Raw genomic sequence first — 23652 nt, forward strand, 5'->3', positions numbered from 1 at the left:
TATACAGTATCTATATGCAGACGTGGGTAATGACTGACTGATTTCAATTCGGTCTGGCACGAAAACTGACGGATGACAAATGAGGGCGGAGCAAAATGTCCTCAAATCGTGCGTCTGCGTTTGCGTCTTACCAGCTTGTGTGCAGTCTAGGTGAGCTCCTGCGCCATGGGGGCGTAATGTGGCCGATTTGACGTAGCACCTGCACCAGCAGAGGTCGTCGACTGTTAACATATCAAGAGGTCAAAGTTGAAAGGTTAATAACTCCTCTGCTCGTGTGGGCGCTAGGCCAGTTGGGGTTGGGGGAAGGAGGGGGTGGCGGCTCGCGTCTGGGGAAAAGGGCTGATGTGTGCACGCAACACAACACGACACAATGGCCACGTCAAAAAGGGAAGGTGACTGCATATCGTGCAAAGTTGTTGGAATCTCTCTCGTTTTTTATTTATTCATTATTTTTTTTTATTGGCACGTTGAGTCAGCAGCAATGAAGGAAAATATTTGCTCTGGTGAGCGTGCATTAACATACCGTTTAGTCTTGTGTGTCTGTTGGCCCGCACACGCAGAAAAGTCTGCAATAAAGAAAAACAACATGTCATCAGGGATAATGAGTAATTGAAATAATTCTGTCTTGGAATTGTGTTTAAAGATTTCCAGGTGTTATGCAGCAAGGGGAAAATTGTGGTGAACATGTATGTCCGACATTTCTGAAGTCTGGCTTGGAATCTCTGTTCGGGCCTTCTTGTTTGCAATTTGCACCTCCTCCCCGTGATTTTTATCTGATTCCAGTTTCCTCACATATTCCCCCAAATATTTTTAAGACTAAATCGTGCATTGGTGTGAATGTGAGTTTGAGTGCCACATTGCCTGAATGTGAGAAGAGGGTGACAGTTGCAACAGAAATAACTCTCTACTAAACTCAGCACAGGCCAGCCACATCATTTTAGATAAAGCAATGTGTCATTTTCAACTTACTCACTACAAATTAGTGAAAACAAAATCTCACAATGACCTCACTATAAATGATTACTTTGCAATATTTATTTTTTTGGATACAAAGCCCTTTTAAAATAAACACATTTTCCTTTGATTTCTGATTTTAGAACTCGTTCTCCATCAATGTGTTGTGTTCATGCAATAATATGATGAAGCGATTGGACATTTCTCTTGTTTCACAGTCATGACGTACGTTCAGTTTACTTCAATTTATTCAATTGGCCCCCTGTAGGTTTTGTTGATACGACAAGTCACATAAATATATATATAAAATAATATTATTATTAATATTAATATTAATATTAATATTAATATTAATATTAATATTAATATTAATATTAATATTAATATTAATATTAATATTAATATTAATATTATTATTAATATTAATATTAATATTAATATTAATATTAATATTAATATTAATATTAATATTAATATTAATATTAATATTAATATTATTATTAATACTACTACTAATAATAATAATAATCTGAGCTGTAATTTGCATCACCTGAGGGAAACTTTAACTACAGTATGTCCCACAAAAAAATAAAAGTATGACACACTTGGCATACACCAATCAGAAGACTGAATTATTAGATGTCATTTATATTTGTCACGATCGTGCCTTTGTGAAGCGTTCCTCACAATATTCATGCATTACTGTAATCATCGCTCCGTTATAACAATGTTGATGAACATGAATTAAAAAAAAAAATCTTGGCTCCACAATATTGTATATAGTTTTGTGAGTAACTTTATTTGTGTGACATCCAAAGCAATATACAAACATCAACTCCATGTCGGGGATGAAAAAGCAGGCCTTGATGCTTTTTTTGTTTTTTGGCCCATTTTTACTTTTGGATGAAAAATATCACTCTGTTATTCACATTTACACTAAATTAAGCACGCGCAGTCGCAAAAGCAGCCTTTTGGCCACCAGAGGAAGTGTGAGCTCATTTTGACATCTGCATTTGATTTCTTCTATTTCCTTACAGTGACTCGGTGAGAAGCTAAACGACTGCTACCACTGATGAACATATTACTTGTGAGTGTTGGCTGCGGCGTGTGATCAACTCGGAGCTCATAAAACTGCTGAGTCGCTGGCACCACATCAAGACCGGCAACAATGTTTATGACGTCCCGAACGACTAGCAGAGCAATACTTTTTTTTTGAGTGCATTAATGAACAGAACATTTGGAGGCAACGCCTGCAAAATCAATGAACCCTCGCTGGCCACAACATTAGGTACCCCTGAATGTAAGGAGATCCAATACAAAGGAAAAAGAAATCTGCACGATAATGGCAGATTTCACATTACCATGGCACAGCTGTATATAAAATCAACATCTGTTTTATTTGGGTTTCGAAAATTTTGTGCCCCTCATTGTGTAAAATGACGTTTCAAAAACCTCATTATCAACACCTGTGCTTAATATTGTGACCAGGGAAATCAACAAAATGTTTGTCGTAAATTCAATCTAACTGTGGGATTTAGCAGTGAGCACGACTGCCTCACATTTCAGAGGCAAGAGCTGTTTTTGGCATTCATTTTAGATTTTGTTTTAGTTTTTTGGGAAGAAAATGCTCATTAGTCTTCGTCAAATTTAGTCATTCTTATTCGTGACAGTTTTAGTCTAATTTTAGATGACAAAAACTAAAAAAAATATATATTTTTTTTCGTCATCGTCATTGTTGACACTATTCAGAGGTTCTGAGTTTGAATCTTGACTGCTTTGGATGTTCTCGCCGAGTTTTCTTCCTCCCGAGTTCCCAAAACACACGTTTTAGGTTCATCCAAAGAAATGTCGATAAGTGTGAAGGTGAAGGAGTTTGTTTATATGTGCCCTGCGATTGTCTTGCAACCAGTCAACGGTAAACACAGCCTTTCACCAAAAGTCAGCTGCGATCGCTTTGAGCTCACCGGCCACTCGAATGAGGACAACAAGTCCGACAGAAAATGGATGGAGGATTATTTATCAGAAGAATGTTTCTAGTATTGGCCTCACAAACTGTAGTCCTCACCGTAGATCAAGTTTTGATGGTAAACTTTACCTGATATCGATCAGAGTGGATGTCGTCAGCCGCTCGAGGGGGTGACGTCGGAGAAGCTCCTTCGCGTTTGATGTGCAGAGAGAATGAAAGCGACTAAAACCAAAAAGGAGACACACAGGAGCGTTGCGGCGAAACCGATTCAAGGCAAAGGTATAAACGCGGTATCGTCGACGTGTGTTTACCTCCGGCGTCCTCATGAGATGGTCGTGCTGCACCGAAGTGACGCTTTTGGAGAAGAAGAAAGGGAAATAAAAACATGAGCACCCATGCAAATAAACAATATGAAATCTAGACAAGCGCACACAAAAGCAACATGCGGTAAAATAAACACAATCTGCTTTTATAAACATCAACTTATCTGGTCAACATTTGCATGCACCGGAAGAGTGTGTATAAGCTCCTTTCAAATCTTTTCGCTCAATCTTTCTTGCACACACTGGGATACATGTTTATTACATTGTTTATATATACACACACACACACACGCACGCACGCACAAACAGTGTCTCTGTGGGCCAAGTTCAATTTGAAACCATTACTGTCCACCAAGTGGTCTTTAAGCAGATTTGGAGTGTAATGTCTTTATTGGAGAGATCCTTCTTATGGTCAAAACAGCGGCGTGTGTGTGCGTGCGTGCGTGTGTGCGAGTTCATATTTGGCTCTCTGCGTGAGCACAAGCGAACGTGTTAGCCTCCAAGCATCTATTAGCGGGCCGTTATTTGCCCGCTGTTTGATTTGTCGCCTGCAGGCTGAAGCCTGCAATATGAAATATGAAATATGTTGGGAACAATGAGGCAGCTTGTAAACGTCGCACACACGTGACAGGGAAGACGGGACATACTATTTGAGGGAACGATACAGGCTACTGTTTGTATTCATGATCGGGACTGTAGAGCAGAATCAATGCGGGAAGTTGTCATGTGTTTGTCATAATCCATAAATGAACGACAATAATGATGTCGCAACATGCAAATGTAGAAGTTGAGAGGCTGATCAGATGGTGGCACCTGATTTGAATGTGGCTGAGTTTGGCTAATTCCTGCTCCATGTGTTCTTGCAGCTCGCCTGGTCGCAGAACGCTCTGACACACGGGACACACCGGAGCAGCGGCGTCGTAGAGCACCTTCACCTTGCCACCTGCACACATTCAAGAGGTTCAGTTGGAGACGCAAGTGCTAAAAGGTTATGTCGCCGAGTTGTAGAACATAACACAAACATCAACTCAAAAGAGTTTTCGTGAAAGAAACAAGTGATGTGTGCTTTAAAAATTTAATTATCGTGCGTGAATCTGCCTGTTTGGGCGTAACCACCCCCTGCCCCTCAATTGGAGAAAAAAATGGCTGCTTTGTTCTTCTAAATTCATATTCCACAAATCTATAATAAAATATTATAATATTAATCAGAATATATGAAGACGAGTGAGGGTGTATGGAACATAGATTGTTTTTTTGTTTTTTTTTTTTACTTCACTTCCCCGTCAAAAGCAATATTTGATAGTTTCTTTCAGTTACAGTTTCTTGCTACTGTTGAGAAGTTCAGACAATGATTGTTCCAGTGTGGTTGTGTGTGTGTGTCCTGCAGACTGACGTATCTTACTGACAGATAGTGGCGGAAAGAGTGAAACGGACACACACACACACACACACACACACTCACGCGCGTGCTGCCGTCAGCGTGTGGACATCATAGGCTGTCAATAGGAACATTACCCAGGAGGAGCGCTCGGCCCATTGGGCCCCACTGATGGATTACCGCCATAAGCAGCCAGCTGGGATCCCGAGGAGCTCCACTATATCAAGATTTTACCTAGTAGATGAGGTGATTTACTCCTGAAAGCCATCAATCACCGGGCGCTAGTAGGCAAGACGTACCTAATTTGCCATCTCTGTACAGAAGACGGAAAGCCGATGGTTATCGGTTTGAAACTACGTAGATTATAACAAGCAGGTTTGGACAGGTTTGTGGAGACGAAGCGCCTGATTATCACATTCTCCAAACAAAAAGTGCTTGTAAGAGGGACCCAACGGCATTAACAGCGCTACTTGATCCGCAACTAAATAGGCCAAAACTGCCTCTAAATAAAACATGGAGTGTAAAATAAAAAGTGGTGTCCTTGGGTGAGAGTGGCTTCTCCTTGTGCGTGTCGCCGCCGCCGCCGCCGCTGCCGCCCCCATCACACCATTTTTGCATCCCCTTGTGGAAGCCTAAATGACTTTTCCCGACACGCATCGAACGTTCCCGCCCTTTCTGCGCTCCGCCGCCCGGAACACGTCGGCATCAGTAAACAATGAAATCTCGGTGCTGAAATTGAATTTATAACCGCATTACCTGCGCAGATAACGTCTCCGAATGGCGCCGCGATAAGAGCAATGGGATTTGATTTTCAGCTGTTTTATTGGCCCACTTTTGGGATTGCTCTCCCCAAAGCGCGTCCAACCAACATGGGATGAAATGTGCGTTCTGTTGGAGCGCGTTTGCTTGGAAGTGACAGTGGCTGGTTGACGACCGCCACTCCTTTGACACGTTTCCAACCCCCGTCTCCTGCCTGCCCACATAAACGCTGTCACTTTGAGTCAGACTCAGCCTGGGGGGTCTCCGACACACAACGGGGGGCTGTAAAACCTGCTTGTAAACGGTTCCCTCACTACAGCAACTGGCTCGGGTGGATTGTTGGCGCGCTGTTGTTGGGTCTTGCCCACTTTGAAGGGCCGATCATCGAATGGATTCACCGCGTTAGCGTCCCTGATTGTTTCCTTTCTCTTTCCAAGAGGCGTCTCGCCAGTTCCGAACCTCCTTTTTTGGCTGCCTAGGATACACTCGGGGCTTCAATTGTTCACCTCAAGTGTCATGGCTATAAACATCATGTGCATCACAATGAAAGGTCAAAAACATGGTCGGGGATGGTGATAAGTGTGCTGTCGAGCAATAGATTGATTGTCACGATGCAGAAAGCACAATCGGCTGATTAATTGAGTGTTAAAATTCATGCGGACTGTATGGGAGAAATGGTTGAGTGACCAAGGATTGAAGCAAACGAGGCAAAACAGTGAAGTGCTTACAGTTGCTGCGATCAAGTTGTTGTGTGACCAGTAAATGCAGACGCATTAAGAATGGGCAGTCGCTACCAAATTGTGGCTGATGATGACAAGCCATTGAACTGCTCACGTTGGGAGTTTTCTGGAACGTTTCTCAATCATAAAAAGGGATCACAGACCAAGCCGCGGGTCAGAATGTCTAAATTTCATCGTAAAACTAAATAGTGATAGACCAATTATCGGGGCGTATTTTGGCATCTGTCTTTTTTTTTTTTTTTTTTTTACTTTCAAGGTCGCTAAATTAAAAGCTGGTTTCATTTGGCTCGCTGCGGCATACTTCTATCTCTGCTGTGCTGGTGCCCCTGCCTCCAGAAGCAGATTGGACCGCCCAAAGCACCATCTGATTGGTTTCTTGTGTGAGTAGCAGCCAATCAGCACTAAGCTGCCTGTTTGCTTTTTCACCTCGAGTCACACGCACTACGGGAGAGGTCACACAAGCAGAGGAAGGAAAGGCAACAGACTTTGCCAACATTTTAATAAATGTCAGTCTACTTCAACTCACAACTAAGAAAACTATTTGCCGTAGTAAACTTTAAAGACATGCTTGTTTTCATTGAACTAAAGCTTGGGAGCTCTATGCTCTTTTTGTTAGAACTTTAAAACTAAGTCTATCTATTTTACAAGATCTAAAAAAGTTTTAACATGTAAATCACTAAATTTGTTTAAAAACATGTGCTTAAAGGCATTTAAACTAAGTCAAGTTTTAGATTTTTTATCTTTCAAAATGTTGACATATTTGATCCCTTTTTTCAACAAATGAATATCGCCTTCAAATATATCGGCCTTCTTGACCACTAATAATCGGTATCGGAAAAAAAAGCCTACTGGTCTATCACTAAACTAAATGTGCGTCGCGAGTCACAGCTGCACAATGTCCGGTCGTCAGGCGTGCATAAACAAGATCAAACAAATCCTCCAAACATCACGTCCCCTCCCCTCAGGGGCCGGGTAATGGCCGATGCCAGCGCCCATATGACGGCTGCCACTTCAGCAGATGCGGACGGAGCGACGATGCCTAACGTGACCTTTAGTGAATGCCACATCACATCAGGCCGGGATGTCACCCGCTGACATTATGCTAGGGCATGAAAAGGCTGTTCTACACGGTGACGAACAACGCCAAACCCAGCGCCCCCCCCCCTCCCACGCATTCCTCCTGGCGACAAACCTGTGCACGCGGGATAATTTTGATTGACATGATGCAAACCGGACAGCTTTGAATGGCAGGAGACATGCGAGCAAACAAACCGAGGAGGAGACGGTGCTTACGCTGCGTTGGCGCTCGCCGGCGTTTTCACAAAGTGCTGAGACAAGTCAGTCCGAGCGGCACCATTATCCCAATTATCAAACAATTCCTTCAAGCACATCAGAAAAGAAAATCCTCTATAAAGCGCTAACAAGCATAGACTCTATATAAGCAGTAGGCATGCTGAGATTTGGGGGGTTGGGGGGGGCACTTTCAATTAACGTCTGGTGTGGAACTCTGCGCTGGTTGGTAAGTAGGCAAGTCCTTGGCACACTTTCAGAGGAGACGAAGGCTTATAAAAGCAACTGGCTCCCGCCACACCTGTGCCACACCCGACGAGACCGCCTGCTTCCAATTTAAAAGCATCACGCAGGATATTCGTCAGGATTTTTGGCCGTCTGTGAGGTAGCGCTAAGCGGGGGGAGGGCAAAGTATGCGTTTGTTTTTTATTGGGGAAATAATGGCCTATTGAGAAGTTTGCTATTTAATGAGCAACATAACAGGCCATCTGGTACCAGCTCGGGCATTTCCGCCACTTTCAAAGCTGCTTTCAAACACGACGCCCGTTTTTGAGATATCTGAGCTCTGCTAATCTCGTGACAGCACTGTTACAAGCTGGAACAAAAGAAGACGGAATTCTTGACCTTAAATCGCCTCTTTGTGTCCAAACTCATTCTGGCATCCTTCAAAAAGACCGAGCAATCTATTGTGCGCGATGCGTTGAAGACACTTGCCACAACCGCAGCAACCTTTGCCCCTTGCACAAGTCATTGCCTCGTTAGATCGCTAATGATCATTCATTGACTAATAAGATCTGTATCAAGCTCTTGTCGGACATTGATTAGCCTTTGTCCTCGTTAGTTCTTCGTGTGAAGTTGCCACATGTGATGGAAGGCAACATCCCCAAGTCCTCGGGAAGCAGATGATGAAAAAAGCTCCAGGTGCAAATGGACAAGAATGCTAACGCTCAAATGGACTCATTGTGAGGCACCGCAGGCAAAATGCCTTTTGTCTCCTGACCTCCAGATCAATGGACATAACCTCTTTGACCACGGGTCAATCAGCACACAACCCGAAATTGATCTCAGTCTCCCTCTCGCCCTCTCGCTCGCTCATCTTGGCCGTGAGTCACCACAATTGTTCAATCAGTTGCGGGTGTGGCCCAGCATGCGCCAGTCCAATCATGTCGTTGATGGAGAGCGGACGGGATGCCTTCTGGACTCTGCGGCCGCGTTTCGCTTCCCGAGACCGGCGGGCGAGGGATCGAAGCCTGCCTCGGCGCTGCTCCAGCTAATCAATCTGGCGCTCATTGAGATGCATGGCTCAATGATCTGTGATAGTGAATTACAGATTGGAGAGAGCGAGTGCGGGTCAGGAGCTGTCCTTGGCCATTTGCTGTGATATAAAGCTACTTATGTTCTCACTCACAACTAATCTACACGTCAGCTTCAAGAATTTTTTTTTCTTCGGTCATTACCACCGATTTCAAAGAATGAGCAAAAAAGTGCAACGGTCAACAATCACGAATGATCAAAAACATTTTGGACTCCAATGACCTTCCATACCTTCCTTTCACAAAGGACAAAATTGAAGGACAAAAAGATAACGTCTTCGCAGTGAGCGACCGCTTCTTTTGGTTAATCAACAGTGGGTCACTAGCTCCGCCCTTTTGGTTTTGCAACACTGCGACCAGTGCGATTGCACTTCTAGATTAATTTGGCACCCTTCAAACTTTTGTGAGCGGATATCCACTGAACTGTCTGCGCCATTGCGACTTGCTAATCATCGTGACACGTAGAGAGCTGAAAATAGAAACACGATTATTAGATTATCTGTGATTGGCTGGCAACACTTTCAGGGTAAACCCCGCCTACTTCCCCGAAGACGGCTGGGAGAGGCGAGAGGAGAAGCAACTTGGAGCTCTTTGAATCACTCAAGAATGAAGTTGTTCTTTCATTCTTGCTGACAAAAAGGATTTCCCCTTTTTTGTTTGCAGGAATCCTTACGAATTCCAAACAATGCAAATCGTTTCAATCCCTTTTAAGATGCTCCTCGCTGATCTGCAAACAGATTTAAAACTTCAGGTGCATCCATTTCAATTTGTTTCATTCTTCTTCCCAAAAACTTTTTTTTTTTGCATGTGAGACGAAATGGAGCTCTCGCTCACGGCAACAAAATGCCAAATTGTGCCTTCCGCCAATCTGTTTGCCGTGCCATCAGTCTGACAAGAACAAGAAAGCAAGCGAGAACGTAGAACGTGAAAGCGCAGTTCACCGGTGGCTTGTCACTTATTGTGATGTCATCACTCTGAAATCTTCTGTCACGTTGCATCACAGTGCATCCTTTTGAATCTGTCTCAACGCAAGGAAGCCATCACATGCAAAAGTTTTGTTTGAGCTAAGAAAAAGTTGTGATTCTTCGCTGCTTCTCAGTTTTCAGGTAGCGTTCTTCCTTGACACAACTTGAAAAAAAAAAAGGTTTATTCTTAGTAATGGTCCTGTATGTTGCAGACATCACAATTTCTTTTTTAAGGTGTCTGACATTTTTATTTCAGTTATGATTATGGCTTGTGAAGAGTTATCAACTATAAAAAGCAGCTTTTGAAAAACTTTAACCATTCGTTTGCTTGTTGGAACTTGGCCAACCATGTTTTCAGTAATACGACAACTATTTCAAGCATACTGCCGTCATTTATTTATTTATTTTATTTTATTTTTTATTTTTTAACGTAGCCCACCCAGATTTATAATTAGAGCCATTCAGCAATCGCCGGTGAGTGACGTCGTTTCAAGAAAGTCGAGTCAGCTATTGTACTTTGCTGTCGTTATCGCGTTTAACGCATCGTCATTTACAGCAAATATCAAACAATAACAGGAGGTTCATAAATATCTTAGCATTTATCCAATCTCGATGGGTCTCGTCTCCACTCCATGAACGATCGTTGAGGTACATTTTCAGCATGTTATGCTCCAACATCCATGATGCCAACAACTTCCTCCTTTTTCACGTCTTCAATCGCGATCAAATCAGTTTGAAATATCGCTTTCTGTTTTTGAAAAAAATTGCACACTTTGTCGCCCGCCAGGTTCTCACTATGGGATAATAATTACACTGTTGCATACATTAAATAGATTTTTTTTTTCAGGCTTTTTTTTAAGTCAATGTTGAAATACTTTGATTTAATTTGGCATTTTCTGAAATGATTTAAAAATATTTTCCTGGCAAAGGTCTGATTAGGGTGAGTGCACACATTACTTGTATCCATAAAATTGCAAACCAGCACATTTTTCAAGATTTAATAATGCATCTACAATTTTTTTAAACCCCAAAGGATTCTTTACAACTAATTTGTAAATGTGCAATGTTATGTTTGACAGCAGATGTAGTTCCAGTCATCTCGAAATTTGACCCAACTGAAACAAATCCCCGTCACCAAAGAAATCTTTTCTTCCCCCTTGCTCACCCAGCTCACCCTCATACGACATGTAGCGCAGGTGATGATATTCGTCATTAAGACGCAACACTCCACAGGTGAGTTGAAAGCTCTTTAAAAGCACCAGCATACGCCAAGAAGGCAAATAAAATATGTTGTCTACGGGCACATGACCACAAAACGTCCCGCATCCGTCTTTCCCGTCAGAAAGTCAGAACAGTCGTTTCGCACCTCGTGACGTTTCCAAGCCTCATCGCAACACATCACTAGCGCTAAGACGTCACTCGCCCCCCCTCTTCACCCAGATAACATCGGATACTGTCCAAAGCACAATGTTGACTGCTGCTGGCACCGTCAGAGGACACGCACCTGGCGGCACTTTGTGAGGGAGGCACCTGTGTTTGGTTTGCTCACACTTCCTCAAACGATGCTATTGTGTCTGGATCAGAAACTACATGATGGAGCTTATCTGCCGGAAGACGTAAAGTATATTGAACAGGAAGTGATCAACAGTCTTGACCTCACATTTAACAAAGCGCTCGAAAAGAATATACGAATCATCGAAATGTGGAGGTATGTTTTATCTGTCCAATGGGTTTTTGAAACTGACCAGTTATTTTTAATAGTGAAAGCTGACAACATTTGGAGGTTCAGAACATACTTTTCAAGCAAGTTTGTCTGCTTGACTACTCAGAGCCTCGTGACTTTAGTTATGAAAAATGAGATTCTGTCTCAGTCTATATACTTTCTATGGCATCATATTGTGTGTTTTTCTTCCCTGTGGTGTTGTCAAAATCACTCAGATCCATAAAAAGGACCGAATGCTTTGTCATGTGAATGCCAGCCCAACATCTGCTGATCACAGATGTGAGGCCAAACAACAAATGAACACATTATGAAACATCCATTGCAAATCAAATCCACATCAAAGGCATCGGGAATTATTTTAAATGTGCTCCTCTATTTCGACCCATCCATTATGGAGGTCGCTGTGGGCATAATAACTGGTTGCCGGTAGTGATGGGTAAATGAAGCTTCAAATCTGCTTCATAAACCAGTTGTAGTATTTTTGGACTCCAGTAGATGGCACTCTCTGTTCAACATTGGGCTGAAAGCACACTGACTTGCCATTTTTAAAATCCTTTATTTAAACCAACAGTGCCATCTAGAGGACTCAAAAATACAGCAGCTGGTTCATGAAGCAAATTTAAAGCTTAATTTTCCCATCACTAGTTGCCGGCCAATCGCTTCTATTTGTCGATCCTAATATCAGCATCAAATTATTGAAGGGAAATGATGTGGAGCTATATATGTACAGTCCTAAAATGCTGATATCGGCTTTCACTTAAAATGTGGAAATGCCGCCATAATCGCCGCGTTTAGGATTTCAGGATGTAAGCATGCCAAAGATACATGTCTGTATCAACACACTAATGTGTGCATGGCTTCCACAAACACTCACACACCAAAGGTAATCTCGGTGAACCCCCATCAACAAGGCCCTCCGACCTGTCAGCAAACAAAGACGAAGAACAAAAAGGCCTGCGGCGCTGCCTGCGGGTAAAGATCTTTTCCCTGAGCGAGGTCAACTAGGGAGCTGCGATCGCTTCAAACTCTTCGACACATAAGAAGCTTTGAGCTGCTGCTGCTCACAAGCCAAAACGACTCGCCAAGAGTCCGCGGCTTTTGGAGGTTCATTCCCAAATATTTTGAATTAGATTTGTAAAAAGAGCTTTTGTCATGATCATTATCGGATTATCGTGTATAGTCAGCATTATTTGAGATAATTGTCCTTAATGTGTGGTGTCGTAGCGTTATCGTTTTGTATCTTGATTGCACATTTGGATTTTGTTGGATTTAATATTTATTGTCATCTGTTTTTCTCTGATGATTAAAGTCTGTATTTGATGCATTATTTTTTTTTTCCTTTCTCAAGCACCTTTGGTTCAAGTTTTCCGATTTTGCCGTTTTGAAATTTGAAAAAAAAAAAACATTTTTTCAAAACAAGAATTATGTCATGCTTTCAATTTAATACGTAATTTATCCAACATCCCCATCAGTGTGGCAGACTTGCTTGAGCCGATCTCAGCTGACTTTGGGTGCGAGGCGAGCTACGCGCACAGAGCACATGTGGACAATAAACCCACACAGGAAGGTCATCGACTGGATTCACACCCCCAACCTCAGAACTGCGCGTCACCTGTGCTAACCACTCGTCTGAAGTTCAAATATATGAAAATGTTCACGTATAATACCAATTCCTGAAGCAAATAAAATAATCCAAATAAATGACTCCCCTTCCTTTAAGTGCTCCATTGGTACAATTTGCATTGAAACAATGCACTGCATGCATCCCAAAATGATTAAATGATTGATTGGTAATTTCACTAATAGAGTGACGGCTGAGACAATAGGATGTGTGAAACGGAATCTACTCGCTGACCCGGCCCGGCGGCCTCACAGCCGGTCTGCCGAGCGCTGCCTGTGTGGTCTACGGGGACAATTAGCACAATCTCCATACTAATGGCAGCTTGTAATGGACACTGCTGAGCCAATGTGTGTGTGTGTGCGCATGTGTGTGAGAAATTGGCCGCATAAGCGCATTTCCTCCGGTGTAAATATGCGTGCCCTCTGTTGTGTGTCAGTGCGTCGAGCTCCTGTGTGTACTGTATTTATGAGAGTGGTAAATCAGCCGGATTTTAGCAAAGTGACCAACACCCCCTACTCAAAACCGGCCCCCTCCTCCCCGTTGGCTTGCAGCTCAGATCCTGATGTCTGGCCACTCATTAGCACCATAATAAAGAGTTGAGACGACACATAAAAGGTTATATACTGCTGGACGGCTGTTTTCCTACCAATTATAAAAGCATGTGATATATGGCCCGCCCTAACTCGGGAGGAATGGGGGAGAATGTTTACACTCCTTGTGCGACACGAAGGGGTCGATCCTGGTCAACTTTGACCTTTTAGGCAGAACGGGCGATTGTAGGATACTTTTTTGCAAACGTCAGTTGTGCACGGTAAGTGGCTATTTTGTGTCGTTGAACGGTGCGGCTTTTCAATGTGCGTTTGAAAATGAAGATAGTCTTCCGTACATTGGCTCAATAAAAAATAAAAAATAAATAAATAAATAAACTTTTCCGTCAAACCTCTGCTTAGTAAGTCTGTACCCCAACCTCCGAAACTGCTAAACTAAATGAAAAGTTAAAATGGTTAAAACAACAGCTGATGACACACTAAAAGAGCTTTGAAAGCTAACGTTAGCAAATCGAGCTAACAGGCACAGCTAACCAACCGTAGCATAATATAACATAATAATGCACATAAAAGCTAATCTCGCAGGGAAAAAAAGAATACACTATTGTACAACTATTAATAAAAATGTCATTTACATTTTTTGATGAGCTTGTAATTTATACAAGTGACATGAATATTAATGAGCATCAAGACGAACGTCCTATTTGGTACGGAGCGCCGCCATTGTTGTGCATTCTGATGAACAGAATTCTCTTTCAGGCCTGAGAAAATTTTGTGTTATTCAAATAATCATTATATACAATAAATGATTTATTAAACATAATTTGACTTCAATGAGGGGTTTAAAAATTAGTTGTTTTTTTAAACCTGTATATTCAGCTTGCGCAAGCTGAGCAAAAATGAACTTTTCCTTGCATAAGTATGTAACGTGTCAAGTTGGAAGAGTTCAGTTTAAACATCATTTTTCACGCATACGTACATCTTGACAAGCCGCTTCATTTTTGATGAAATACTTTTTAAAAAATGCAAACAATGGCTTAAAGTCACAGAACGATGTCGAAAAGATTGTGCACTGGAGGAGGTAAAGCCATCAAGCCTGGCATGCTTTTTTGACACACTTGGCTTTTGTCAAGCTTCTCTACAGCTGGAAGACTCGCAAAAAAAAAAAAAAAAAAAAAAAAAGCACAAGCGACATGCTGTAATGAGGTCTGTCTGTGACACAAGGCGCACACACGCACACACACGGAACACACACACGGAAACACCCCGAGTGAGCAGCATGTGTTTAACCTCAACGTTTGCCCTCTGTGACATGTCGATGGGCCCGACGCTGATTTGTTGGGCTCGGGGGACGAGGCGAAGGATGTTGTGTGCGTGCGGCGTGCCACTTCTGAGGAAGACACGATTCGATCTCCAGAAATCCCCCTTCCGCCGTTACCCCGACTCCTTCCGATGCATGCACACACATTTGCACACGTGTGTGTGTGTGTGCGTGTGCGCGCGTGTGTGGCCCTTTGATGTGAGATGAGAAGCAGCTGCAATGCAGGTTGATCAGGTACTTGGACAGAAAAGAAGGCAAAGGCAGCCTCTGTTAAAACCAGGGTGTTGTTTTAAAGACCCCTGGGCCTTGGACTCATTATGACCACCCCTCCTAAGTCCTCCTCCCTCCCCTGAAGCCATCACAGTGAGGCATGCAGGCAGATGCAGTGACGACAAGATGTGTTATGACTCGCGATGGTCTAACAGGTGCTGATGGTCACCACAAAAAGACCTCAGAGCACACAAACACACGTAAACACACACATGTGTGTCCCCGTGCTACTGTAAAAGCCGCTTTCTAGACTTATAGAGTTCCTGTCTGTCTCCGGCAGCCCGTGTGGTCCACATCCTGACACGCACTCTTTTGGAGACACAATTGAACCTGTAGAAAACTGCGAGACAAACACACACCCACACACCCCCCCACACACGCACACACACACACATCTGCAGTAACATTCCTTAATAAAAAAATATTAATAGTTGCCAGTGCCCGCTCTTTCAGAATATAGGCTGAGTGAAATGTTAAGCAAGTCTTGAAGAATGAAGGCCATGCCCGTTAAAACATTTATTACAAAAGAACCTTTAAAGGCGAACACAAGCCATCAAAGACCTCAGATTTGTTTTTGATTTAGAAACAACATTTCCAGAAGAAAATGATAAAAGGAGAAACATTCCGCTACAGGATATATTGTATGTTATGCAACATTTATATTTAAAAAAAAAAGATTACTAAATTCTTAAGTTTAATAACAAAAACTAGTTTATGCAAAAAAATAAATAAATAATAAATAAAATTGCTCGACTGACCACAGTCCATGCAGGACAGTTACAGGAATCTTACTACATCCGAAACTTGCTTTTCTATCCGTCGCGACTTATCATGCTAGGGCAAAAAAAAAAAAAAAAAGCTCCACACAGGTCCATTATTTGTTGACAGTTGAAAGTGGCCAAACGATAGATTGCTCTTACTGACATGACCCCAATCTGAGTAACCTCCCAAATACTCCAATTAAATGCAAACAAATCTTTTCTTGAAAAAACACCAGCGGGTGCGGAATTTAGTTTGACAGATGAAGAGAAAAAAAAAAGTTGTACACTGCACGACCACACAATAGCCATATCGAAATATAAAGTCAAATTCCATGCTGGCTCTTTTCGGCCCTGATGGAAAGGATGAAGAGGGAAGGAGGCAAAAAGCAGTGACGGGTTCCCCCTCCTGCCAAGATGAAAGCTTCTTTTCCAAACTGGCGTCACGACAGGAGGCGAAACATCAAACACAAGCAAGCATTCATATTGTAATTGTTGCTCCCGGAGCGTTTGAAGACGACGACCAGCGTGGTCAGTCAGAGAGCGGCAGACGTTCCGACTTTCTTTTGGTCAAAAGCTGGATTTGACCTTTGACCTTAAGATGAAATCGAAGCAAACAAAGTCGAACTCTAGCATGCTGATAAAATCATATGCGAAGTTCAGAATAAATTTGGCTAAATATTTAGAGTGCACTTTGGGCGATCAATTCTTTAGTGTGTCTCGCTGACCTCTCGTTCCATTTTTTTTTTTTCATTCTAATCTGAGACATTCTGCTTATTTGTGCCAGACTGGTCAAGTTTGATTTTACTTGCGAACAACACACTTGGCAGTCAAGCAACGACATTTAATATATGAAGTCGCTAATTTCAAGTTTTTTGGCATCAATTTCCTGACGTTGTTGGACACGCCCCTCTACTGCCGTCACCTTGCTCTAAATATGGCCGACACGGCGACAATCTTCGGACGTCGGCCGGGTCCAAAAATGAAAATGAAGCTTCGTTAGCCTCGGCTATTGCATTCATCGCTGTTTCTTAAAACATTTGTACCGTATTTTAATTTTGTTTTTATGTGTGTCCATGAAAAAAACTCCGCCATAGCTTAAATAAGCATTTGATGCGTGTTGCCGTTGGTGCGTGCATTCTGGGAATAATTGCGGCGAGCAGATACGAGATGTATATGCATGAGAATTGAGTGGTTGCTATTGATCTCCTCGCTGGGATGTAAACACTGACTTTCGTGCACTCAATACGAGCAGACGTCGACGACAAGACTCTGTCCTTTTGATCACGTACTTTGGTGCTCGCATTCACGCGTCAATATGCCAATGATACTTTTGTATTGCTCATGGATGACAATTTTATTCAGGCTGTTAAGAAGTCATTTATGGAAAACTTGATGTTGTGAAGATGAATTCAAAAGATGATGCACACGCACGCGCACACTTTTGGGGCCATGTAAGCCACGTCTGCAGCGAGCTTAACATATCACGTTTCACCGCCACCAATAATCCACGGCACATATCGAACATGAAACTTGCACCTATTGATTCTATTTCCACGAGCCAAAATCAGACAGCAAGTACTTCATATAAATGCCCCCTTCTATTAACCTTGGAAAAGGTTGTTTTCTATTCGAAACATCTCGTCACAAAAGATAGTGAAATAAAAAAAAAATCATCTTGTCTTCTTTATGTTAAATGGTTGATTTCATTTGCTCAGACAACGGAAGTTTTTTTTTTACCTCGACTAGTCTCGACGTGCAACTTCTTCGGGAGCTTCAAAAAGCTTTTTAAAGCAACCTCCATTGTTGGAACAAATGAAAAAAAAAAAAGCAACAATTTTTTTTACGATATACCAGGAAGTGATCAGAAGTGGACTTTCCAAAGCTCCCGAAAACGGCAGTTGCACGTCGAAACTAGCCGAGGTAAAAAAGAACCTCCATTAAAAAAAAAAAAAAATCAACATGACACTCAGCTCGTCCAAAAGTTGGAGTTGCTGCTTAGCAACTTCTCAAAATCTACCTGTGATGTAACGATTACTTACAGCTCATTTTTATTTAAATGGCATTTCAACATGTAGTCTGAACGTCATTGTTAATGATATGTAGAGGTGAGACTAAATTTCAATTTGGAGAATATCAAAATTTAGACTTCAGTGATTAAATGATCAATTTTATCCATCCGAGCATTTTGTACAGCGCATATATCGTGTATACAAATGTCTGTTTTTTTTTGCACAAATGCACCTTTTGACTTTCATTTTGTCATGAGTTGGAGCATGCACAAAAGTTTTGGAGTTGGTGCAGTCATGGTATAATGTAAGTTTATGTCAAAATAAAATTGAAAATCTAACAACATTTTAGCTGCATGTGCAACTTTGCAGTCAGCTTGAATGAATTTTCTGCAACATTGTAATTAGTCCTGTCCAGTTTGATCCAGTTTATGGGGAAAAAAAATTATCTGACGCCAGTTGGATAACTGCTGGCGTTATTTCATGTACAAACCAATGATTAAATTATTGTTCAACGATTATTTGCCTCCTTTCAGAGCTTGGTGAAGAGTTGACGTTTCCTGATAGTTTAATGTGCAGCAAGTCGTCCAACATCTGGCTCTCTCTCTAGCCGCTTTGGCACCCTAATGACACAAACGCAAACACGCACAATCCGTCAGAGCTGGCCGCCGGCTTCCAGTTTCCCTATTTTTGTTCCCGGTAAAGAACCATTTCGGTTCCAGCACGGCCCAGCGGCGGAGAGCATCTCCCTGAGGAAAATAAGCACGACTCGCTCGGCTGCAAGCATCTGCCCTTTGAAAGGCAACGAGACTGTTTGAACAGCTGTCAGCGCACGCCAAGCATCCCAGACCTTCACTGATAAAACTGAGGAGGGAAAAATCAACAGAGGGAAGTCACTAACAGGGCAGATGGAGGTGTCCTGCCACCATGATGCACGGACCAGATGATGAGATTCATCCTTGCCAGATGTGGACACTGACCGGAGAGGCCTGCAACATTCGGCACACAGCTGCAGCAAATATTGTGACTTTTCAAAGAGTGATGACCACTGTCTTGACATGCCACATGAGCAAGATATTTAGTCACATATTTTGGTTGTCTTGTCAGCGTGATCGAATGCGACACAGCATATCAGAAAAAAGCGTCAAATAGTGGTGATGTTCTGGGGCCGCTTTGCTCTTTCAGCACCTGGATGACTTGCTCTGATCGACGGAACCACGATTTTACTCATGGAGGAGAATGTTCAGCCTTCAGTTGATGAGGTGCATTTGAGTTCTGCAGCAGAAAGAAATCAGCCAGTCAACTTTTGAATGGCTTCAAAAGCAAAATGAAGATTTGGGACAGGCCTTCTCAAAACGAAACACACGTATTTGTGCCCTGCAATTGACCGGCTTTATGGCAAGGCTGAAAGACAAACTAAACTCCTCCCTAAAGCTTCAGCGTTAGGAGCAACAGCATCGAAAATATTTATGTAATTGTCCATTACATTTGATTTCTCCCAAAAAAGAAGCAGCTCGAAATGTTCTTTTCCAACTTGGATGTGAGCAAGAAAGTTCGCCAACGAGACGAGTCGACCAATGAGGAAACGCTCGCTCGTCTAGCTCAAACTTGTTTGCATGTCCAAGTCTCGTCTCGTCTGCAACCTCTCCCAGCCCGAGAACTTTCCCGGCTTAATGCTTAAATCTCGAGGTCCTGAAGTGACTGTCTGTTAGTCAGTCAAGAGGAACAAGTGCATGTCAGACTTGCATCAAGTGCTGGGAGCTCAATTGCATTAAAGCTCTTAAGTTTTGCCTTCACTCCAGACTAATTGGATCAAGCTGCAAAAGCAGATTGCAATTTTTGTCCACCCCCAAATGTGAGCCCACCCCCCTTTTTGTCCTTGTCAACACTCCCCTAAATGAGATTCCCCCAAAGCAGGAGGTGAGCAGCGCACGCATCCACGGCTGCACCGAGCAAACACTGTCAGGCTGGCAGACACACCTCTCACGCCAGCACGCCGGCTGCCATCGCTTCACATTCTCTCGCCGTCCTTATTAAAATTCCATATTGAGATTCCTTCCCGCCGCTCCGCCTCCCAGGCCTTGTCACTCAACACAAAATTGTCAAGTTTCAACAAAAAGATGCAAACTTTTCTTAAGACAACTTGTTCCTGTTCCTTGTCCTTTTGTGTGGGATGAAAGTTTCCTTTAGGTGTATCTGTACCCCTCACACCCTCAACCCCACCACTTCTGCCTTCACCCCCCCCCCCCCACCTCACCCTGTTTCTCATTGTCATTATTTTTGCTAGTGTCCCTTGTGATCTGACGAGCCTTTGGATGCTCTCTTGTCTCTGTCTTTCTGAGCACACTTTGAAGTGTCAGGCACTCCCCTTGGCGGCCACCGCCAAAGAGGGTTTGATTTCCCATCATGCATAGCATCGTTCCCCCCCCTCACCCTGACTCCCCCTAGTTCCTGCCTGTCCCTCCCCTGTGCGGTGCGGTGCCCCCGCGTCGTCGGGCAATTATCCCCGGGAGTAATGAGGAGCGTCTCTTCCTTCCCCTGCGCTCTGACTGACACCTCTCCCACTCATTTGTCAACAAATCAGACGTCTGGTGTGGGCGGCCATATTTGCACTGAGGGTTTTTGCGCGCGGAAGCTCGGGCTGATGCGCTTTGCTCTTTCTGTCTCTCTCTCTCGTACGTTCTCCCTCTTTCATTTCCTCCATCCTCCTCCATCCCTTCCTCTATCTCTGCCACCTCGTTATCTCTGACAGGATGTCATTCCTTTTCCGACGCGCACTCCTCCGACGTCTGCCCGCCATACGTTCGCCGCTGCTCAAGGAAAGTCTGACTACCAAGAGGCCTAATGGTCATATGTGGCTAATGATCACGGAGCTAAACAAGTGCAGCCGTTCACATGATTTGTGTCAACGTCGCTCACACGCACGCGTAGGACAGCAAAAGAGAAAATAAAACCAGACACGTGTTGTGGACAAGAGACGCTCTCAATCAATCAGTAACTCAATAAGAGGTCAGCTTGGACGACTGAGCTTAGTTATTCATCTTACAGAGATATTTAGGACAATTATGAATTTCAAACTTTGTGGGATAGTTTTCAACTGAGTGTACCAAGAAAGGGCCAATGTCGCAATTTGTGGAAGAACGTTTGTTGAAACAATAAATGAGATTGCGAGCCTGGGCCACTTTTCAGGTCCGATGCGTAATGACACACTCCAACATTTTGTAGAAAGTCTTCCCAGAACAGCGAAAGCAGTAGTTCGAAAGTTAGTACACATTTTCTAGATTCATAGAGACTTGCATAGTTAGCGATACAAAGTGTCCAAATGGTTTTTTTTTCGTTTTTTTTTTACATTGGTGTCCAATAAACATGCGTTTTTTGCGTTTTCGATAGGGTTTACTTGTCCTCATGAAAGTCACGTTGATCTGGAGAAGATCCCAAATGACTGAGGAGAGGCGCTGTACAAGCTGGACAGGGCTTTTTTTTCCCTTTTTCTTTCCCCAAATGAAAAATTATAAAAAATAAATTTAGAAAAAAGAAAATCATAAAAAAATAAAATTTAATATATAATTATTTTTTTTTAAAAGCCCAGAAAATGTGGACAAATACATACAGACATTTTCAATGCACAGCAAATTTGTAAATCTTTTGAGCTGAATGACATCAACTTGACCCTTTAGGGAAATGCGAGACGGCGTGTGCACGCGTTTAAGAGATGCATAAGTTGAGTGATGTGATACTCACTGTGCTCCCTGCGCTCTTCTGGGCTGGATGACGCCTCGCCATCAGAGAGCAGGCCAGACATGGAGAACAGCTTCCTCGCTGAGTTTTCTCCACTTTTAACGGAGCATCCAGGGGAGCTAAAGTCAAAGTCCTTCCCCTCCACCTCTGAGAAGCAACCTTTCAGTCTCTTTGCGGGCGTGAAGGCCGAGTGATAACCGATAGGCTCCCTCTCATCATGAGGGGACGAGAAAGGTCGAAAGGCGCCACTGACCCCGCTGTGATGGAGCATGCCCAGGGCGGAGCAGTCTAGGTTGGGTGGGGTGAACTGGGGGTGCAGGTGGAGCAGGGAGGCCGGGAAATCTCGGCCTGGAAAGGGGCCCGACACGGGCCCCTGGCGCTGATACATGGAGGCGAAGGTGTAGGACGCCGAGGGGAAGGGGAGGTGGAGCTCTTTCTCCAATGAAGCGGGTACGCCGAAGGGCCTGGGCGCCTGGCAGGGGACCGAGGCGTCTCGGCCGGCCTCGGCGGTGGAGGCAAGGACCATGAGAGTGGGCGAAGCGAGGGGAGCGGGCATGTAAGAGGAGCTGTCCATCTTGAAGGGGCGGTGGAGGTCCATTCACCTCCTGGTGAGAAAGAATTAAAATGAAACTGTTTTAATATAGAGTGCAAAAGCAGAAATGATACAAAGAGTTTTTCTTTACTCACGCTAAAATCACAATATCACTTCAATGTTACATTTTGTAAAATAACTTTGCTGGAACTGTGGAGCATTTTTTTTTACTTACAATATCAGTTTTGGATTTATTTGAATTGAAGGGGATCCAATTATGGATTAAATGTAGCATTAAAATATTTATTAAAACAAATATAGCAGCAGCATAAATTTAAAGAAATAACAATTGCAATGTAGAAACATTTAATCGAATACATTTTAAAAGGATCATACCGTAAGAAAAATAAGGAGATATTGAAATAAATGCCTAAAAAAGAAGAGTTTTAGACGTATATTAAAGAAAGTTGCACAACGTTGTTTTATATAATCTAACAAAGTACTTAATGACGGTTAAAATGGTAGAATAAGAAGTCAAATTGAAATTTAAACATCTACTTTGTTAAATGAGAACTGGCGACGCTTGAAAAACATTCCAATTAGTTTTTAACGAAACTTTATTAGTCTTATCCGCTTTATGTGGGATAAAAAAAAAACATTTTGCCGAACGAGTCGAAAGTTTTCGAACCAATTAATCTTGAGTGACAAGATCCAACTTCCCACTTTTTAATTTATGAGTCGTAACATAAACTGGGAATGAAGTCTTACGCGCCAGTTTTTCAGCGAGTTGACACTTTTACAGCCGAATGCGCGAACGTTTTACGCATCCAATAAACGCGCCTTCAAACAATCAATATCCCAATTAAAGCAAATTAAACCACTCATCCACTCACTTTGATGAAGAACTCCGAGCGCGGCGACGTGTCCTCCACTCTCTCTCTCTCACTCTCAACTTCCAACAGTCCACGGACGCGACCCAGTCAACGGCGGGCTCACTGAGGAGCGTGGAAGCGTCCTCTTCCCTCCCTCCTTGCTCCCTTGCTTGCTTCCTTCTTCCTCTCCGGGATGCCGCTGCAAGACTTGACCGGGGTTCGTCAATGTGACCGTTGTGAGCACAGCAACGGGCCGGCTGCGCGTCTGTCCGTGACTCCCTCCTCGGTGCGTGTGACACTCCCTTCCTCCCCTCTCTGCTTCTTTTGCAGCCCCTCTTTCCACTACTTCCCACCCACCCCACCTCTCGCCCTCCTCGGACACTTTCAATTTCTCGTCTCTTGCTAAACATGAGTCAAGCAAACCAGCAGTGCTTACCGTGTAGTTGTAATGAAAACCACTACCGACAGGACAATCCTGTTCAATTGTGGTCATAAAGTCCTTTTCTTGTAGAGGTGGTTGGGGACCACATGCAGCAAAAAGAGCTAAAAAGAGCTTCATGTGTGAAATAACT

The 23652-nt window shown here is 43.2% G+C and overlaps 1 protein-coding gene across 2 annotated transcripts in view; it reads right to left on the reverse strand.

The window, feature by feature from the left end:
* LOC148324342 (E3 ubiquitin-protein ligase RNF220-like) overlaps positions 1–23353 on the reverse strand; it is a 29406-nt gene extending 6053 nt beyond the window's left edge. For both annotated transcript variants that reach the window (XM_088313331.1, XM_088313330.1), the window contains exons 1-7: positions 23102–23353; positions 21680–22281; positions 4057–4186; positions 3232–3274; positions 3050–3142; positions 524–566; positions 132–221 (exon numbers count right to left, since the gene is read on the reverse strand). In XM_088313331.1, coding sequence (XP_088169457.1) covers positions 132–221; positions 524–566; positions 3050–3142; positions 3232–3274; positions 4057–4186; positions 21680–22274 — 994 coding nt within the window. In that variant the 5' untranslated portion in view covers positions 22275–22281; positions 23102–23353. The remainder of the gene's footprint in view (positions 1–131; positions 222–523; positions 567–3049; positions 3143–3231; positions 3275–4056; positions 4187–21679; positions 22282–23101) is intronic.
* Between the last annotated feature and the right edge of the window lie 299 nt (positions 23354–23652).

This window comes from Idiotropiscis lumnitzeri, chromosome 13, assembly GCF_059441095.1.
Source record: "Idiotropiscis lumnitzeri isolate Australia: NSW breed Sydney's pygmy pipehorse chromosome 13, RoL_Ilum_1.0, whole genome shotgun sequence".
NCBI lineage: Eukaryota > Metazoa > Chordata > Actinopteri > Syngnathiformes > Syngnathidae > Idiotropiscis > Idiotropiscis lumnitzeri.